Below are 5,167 nucleotides of genomic sequence, written 5' to 3' on the forward strand. Positions count from 1 at the left end.
CAATACGGTATATATATATATATATATATATATATATATATTAAATCGTTAAAATTTTAGCAACAGAAATAAGCAATATTTCAAGTGCAATATCTTTGGAGCATGTTTTGATGAACTGTGATGGTTTTAACTCCTCCCTTCTTTTAGGTAAATTTTTGAGAAAAGATTTTTAGTGAGACCATATATATTATCAAAGAAACTTTAATAAAATTAGTTTTCATTTGTTATTTATATATAGTTTATTTATGTACCTTTTTTCTTTGTTTTTGTACATTATTTTTGTTATCGCCATGAGAAAAGCTGTGGTAGCTGACAAGGCGCTAAATTATAAACAAACTATATAAATATATTCATATATTTAATCAATTATATATTTATATTTAGATATTTAATATATCAAAAAATCAAGTATACAATTGTATAAAATTATACTTTTATAAAATCATTAACTTGTTAAACGTATTAAACAATTGAATTTGTCTAATTTGCTATTTTATTGCAATATTTTTTTATTTTTGTTTGAGGTTTAAATCCAGGTTTGTTTTTACATCTTAAACATATTCTAAAAACTTTTTTCTAATTCCTTTTTTTTTTTTTTCTTTTTTTTTTATATAACCAAAATAACCTCGTTGGTAAATATGGTGCATATGCTTAAATGTTATTCACTAATGACACTACTTGTTTGTCCTGCAGGATGTGTCTTGTTTGAACAGAGACTCCTCTAAAGTCATTCTGGTGGACTGTAAGCGAGAGGCATTCGGTCTACAGCCTTTCAATGGCCTGGCGCTGCGCAAGTGGGATGGCAACTCCGAAGATCGCACGCTCTATGACTTGGCTGCTTTCCTTAAAAGTGAGTATGCATGTGGGAGAGAAGAGTTCTGGGCAAATTTGAGTTGTTGGATTATTGTTCATTTGTGCAAATAATTTGATCTCTATAGCTATAGCCATCAGCGGAGTGGAGGATGTACGTTCAGTACTAGAGAACTATGCCCATGAGGAAGACCCCATTGAAGCCTTCAAAAGAAGACAAGCGCAGCTTGCAGAGGTACTCATCACATCTCTTTTGCCTGTCAGATGCCATATTTAGTGGTATTTAATAATACAACATAAATATTTTGCACATACAGGAAGAAGAACAGAGACTTTCGGAGCTTGCGCAACAGAAGAAACAGGGATTTTCTTTAGGTACCATCGCAGGTCGTTTCTGGTCCCGGAAGCAGCAGTGAGGACTCGTCCTGCTCACACCCACCTGATACGGTCCCACGTGGACTGTGACCAGCCATTGAGATGAGGGTCATAGTCAAACAGGTGGACAGTGTATGTGGGAGGGAGGGAAGAACGGGAGCAGAAGGGCATGTGTGGGAAAAACATCTGAAAAGATGCTACCTTCCAAAAGACGTTCCATTCCTGTGGAAAATAGCACTTCCTGGACAGCAGACACACAGATATGGTGCCCTAATGTATGATCTCACAGAACAGAAATTGTTTCAGAGTGGTTGGACTAGTTTCTATCCACTTCTTGGCTCCCTTATCTCTGCAAGAGCAAAGAACTTCCATGTGAACTGAAAAACTGATGCTGTTTCCATCAAGTAGATTCTATTTCAAACCCATAACTGATGCTGTAGGCAATAGCCTGATATTAGACTTTTTGAAAATGTCTGCTCAGCACACAGCACATGATGCGCAACCTTGGATTTGTGTTTGTGCTGTCATGGTGAGATACTGTTGCAGTGTGTTGAGGAGAACCTCTCAAATAAAGAGCTCAATCTGGTGCTATTTCTCATGACAGAAATGGCCCATCATGTCTGAGGATGTACTTGTGGAATGTGCTTTGTATTGCTTTTGTTGTGAAACACCCAGAATATCTCCAATAAACAGACGATAACATAATGTGTGTGCAATGTTTTGCTATGGATTTTTTTTCTGTTTAAAGGTCTCATCCAGCGCAAATCAGCTTGAACTATGATGCTTTAAATGATGAACTTGTACCGTAGTTTATTAATAATCATAATTTGTTATATGACAGATAGTTATATAAGGTGTTTTTGAGAAGAAACTGTAGATTAAGTGCAACACTCAATGTTAAGGAAGCCTGTTTCACAATTCTGAGGAATAAAATTATTATTATGAGAGAAACTGTAAACAATTCTGTTTACATCTTGCAATTCTTGCAGCTGTTTATATTTCACAATTCAGAGTTTTTCTTAGAATTGTGAGTTTATGTCTCTTAATTATGACTTTTATTTAGAATTCTGAGTTGATATTTTGCAATTCTCATAACTGTGTTTGTTAACTTGATTTATTTTTTAATATAATGCATTTTTTGTTTTATTTATGAATATCTTTTTGTTTTGTTTTGTTACCAGTGCACTATTTCGGCCCAGTTTTTTAAATAGAAATATAACAATTATAGAGAAATTAATGTGAATGATTTAATGTTAGTGATTTTATGGAGTGGATGCAGCACTTATTTCGGTAAACAATGTTGAAATTAGACAAATATTGTAATTTCCTGCCATTTTTCTTTAATGTTCTGTGCAAAGGGTTTTGATATAAAAATGTAATTCAGTTAGCTAAAATATTTCACATTTCTTTAATAATATAATCAGAATTAAACGGTTGAATTTAACTCATGATATTTATAGTGTGTCATTTGTTCCAAAAAAAATATTAGATAGGCTATAAGTTTGAAATCACTGCATACTCTACCAATATCAACTATTAACTAAAACGTTCAAATCTATTTAGACTGTTTGTGTTCCTCCGTTTGTCTCGAGTGAATTAGAATCCAGTACTAAATCAATTTATCTGTTTCATTAACTTCAACCCTCTAACTCGATCTTTGTGCTCTTAAAATAACACACCCATATCAACATAATGCGGATAACCTCTGACCGAGCCGATGCAGCAGCACGCTTCAGAACACACAATTTGAGGCAACTGAGAGACACAGAATGCAAGGTGTTAAACTTTTGTCAATGTCACACCTTTGCGTTTGACAGAAGACACGTGCCATTATGGCCTCACTGTTACCTCTGTCTGGCCTTTGCAAAACCACACTATGTTTTGCTTATAGGGATACGAGACCAACAGAGTCGGAGAGTCCAACAATTGTTCCCAACCACTGAGAAAACATTAAAACAAAAATGTGGTGACATTTCATTAATCTATATAAAATAGCCTAATTACAATGAATATTTTTAACTAAACGTTGTCATATCAACAACCAACAACAAAGCCTGACGAGCCTTAAATACATAATTTAGATTAGGATATACCTTTAGTAAGTAACAATTCCGGCCGATTTAAGTGTTTTTGATTCAATAAAAAGAACCGGTTCGTAAGAGTCAGGAGCCACGCTGTATGTCTATGATTCATTTAAAAGAACCGACTCTTAAGAGTCATTCGCTCGGGGGTTGAACTATCGCACTATAGTATACTGATCACACTGTATGTGTTTGATTAACTAAAAAGAACCAGCTCATAAGAGTTATTCGTTCGCGACTCTGAGTACCTAATTCAGTAATATTAGCCTGCGATGTTGCGTACTGTAGGCAGTCCAATACTAATAGAACTGTAAATCATAAAAATCCTTCGGTTCATGCACTTTAAACGGACCTGTCCCGAATAAATCTAGGTTCCTAGTTATGATGGGGAAAAACGCTCTCAACTTTAGCACATCTGTACAAAGTTTTCGCTGACCTGTTAAATGAATTCGCCAGTGCCATAGTTTAACCCCACCAGACTGTTTCCCAAAGGTGTGAACAAATGACATACGAATAAAGTGACGCCTCGGAGCCCCGCGCACGTGCAGGGATCCTGGGAACCGGTCTGCGTCGAGCACCGCGTGTCGCGCTTCACACCTTGGCAGAGGAGCACCAGTTCACATTTATGGATGCGCCTTCTGCCACTGGCTAACACCTCACCATAACTGTCGCCATGTGTCATTTCACCCCCATGTGCCAATTCTCCTCCTCCTCCCCCCAGAATTCACTAGCACCCAGTTACAGACACGCTTTATCCCAGCCAAAGCGACGGCTCTTACACCGTTTGGATGTGAGACACGTGGATGGGAAAGTGTTAAGCACTGGCGCACAAAGCAAAACATCTAGTGCTTAATTTTGTAAGCCGCAAAACCAGGCGATGAAACCATTACCGTCGTGACTTTATTACACTTATTAATGCCGCTGGGGGAAAGGGGGTTCGTGTAAGTTTGATCTATCATCCACCTATATCAGGAAACATCAGAGATGCACCATGCGCGTCTTCGATTGAGCCAGATGGCTATTGATTTTGTGACTTTTCCCCGCTTTCCCCTCATCACTCTCTCTTTGTCGAATGAACATAATGAGCACACGACACCTATTTTGCTGAACATGTACCCCATATAGCGCGCATCAATAGGAGCGTGGCCAGGCCACGCTTCACGGGACAGGCAGGTCAAAAAAAAATCAAATTGTAGTAGTTTTATATATGCCCTATGATATTTGATTAGGCCGCAGATTACTTGTAGTTCAACAAAATTATACTCTTTCCAGCAATAAACAAACATTTACATTGTTTACATAAAATGTTACATAAACATTAACAAGTAACATTTTAATATGTTAAGCCTATATTCTTCTTTACATTTAACAAATAAATACGTATCCGAAATACTAAAATTATTTTTTATTAGTAAGAAAGTTTAAATCGTCTTATAATTTATGGAGAAAGGAGCATATAGCCTATTAAATATGATCCACTTGTTAACATTTTATTTTTTTTTATTTTTTTTTGTAGGCCTATATTAGAGTTTATGTAACATTTTATGTTATTTAGTTGACATTTATTGCTGGAAAGTCTTTTTTCCCTTCCACCTGTGTTATCAATACAGTTTAAAGCAAATGAAGAGTTCATTTGTAAAAACAAATAACTGTTTTTAAAAATGTTCAAAAATCATGTTTTTATCCTGCATTTCAATTAATATAAATCAATCTGCAGTTGGGTTGTTTTGATTAAATAATAATAATTTAAAAAAATAACTAACTAAACAATAAAACACAATAAAAACATAACACAATAAAAAAACATGTTAATTTTAGAAAATTAATAAAAACGGTGTTATCTTTTTTTTTTTTTTTTTTTAAAAAAAATCTTTCAATATAAAAATTTTGTAGTTTTTACA

The 5,167-nt window shown here is 35.1% G+C and overlaps 1 protein-coding gene across 1 annotated transcript in view; it reads left to right on the forward strand.

Moving 5' to 3' along the window:
• LOC107729126 (mitochondrial import inner membrane translocase subunit TIM50-like) overlaps nucleotides 1-1,890 on the forward strand; it is a 34,993-nt gene extending 33,103 nt beyond the window's left edge. The window contains exons 9-11 of the mRNA XM_016539510.1: nucleotides 694-850; nucleotides 939-1,045; nucleotides 1,128-1,890. Of these exons, the coding sequence (XP_016394996.1) occupies nucleotides 694-850; nucleotides 939-1,045; nucleotides 1,128-1,226 (363 nt within the window). The 3' untranslated portion in view covers nucleotides 1,227-1,890. The remainder of the gene's footprint in view (nucleotides 1-693; nucleotides 851-938; nucleotides 1,046-1,127) is intronic.
• The last annotated feature ends 3,277 nt before the right edge of the window (nucleotides 1,891-5,167 follow it).

This window comes from Sinocyclocheilus rhinocerous, unplaced genomic scaffold (genome assembly GCF_001515625.1).
Source record: "Sinocyclocheilus rhinocerous isolate Xijiao unplaced genomic scaffold, SAMN03320098_v1.1 scaffold1870, whole genome shotgun sequence".
NCBI classification, from domain to species: domain Eukaryota; kingdom Metazoa; phylum Chordata; class Actinopteri; order Cypriniformes; family Cyprinidae; genus Sinocyclocheilus; species Sinocyclocheilus rhinocerous.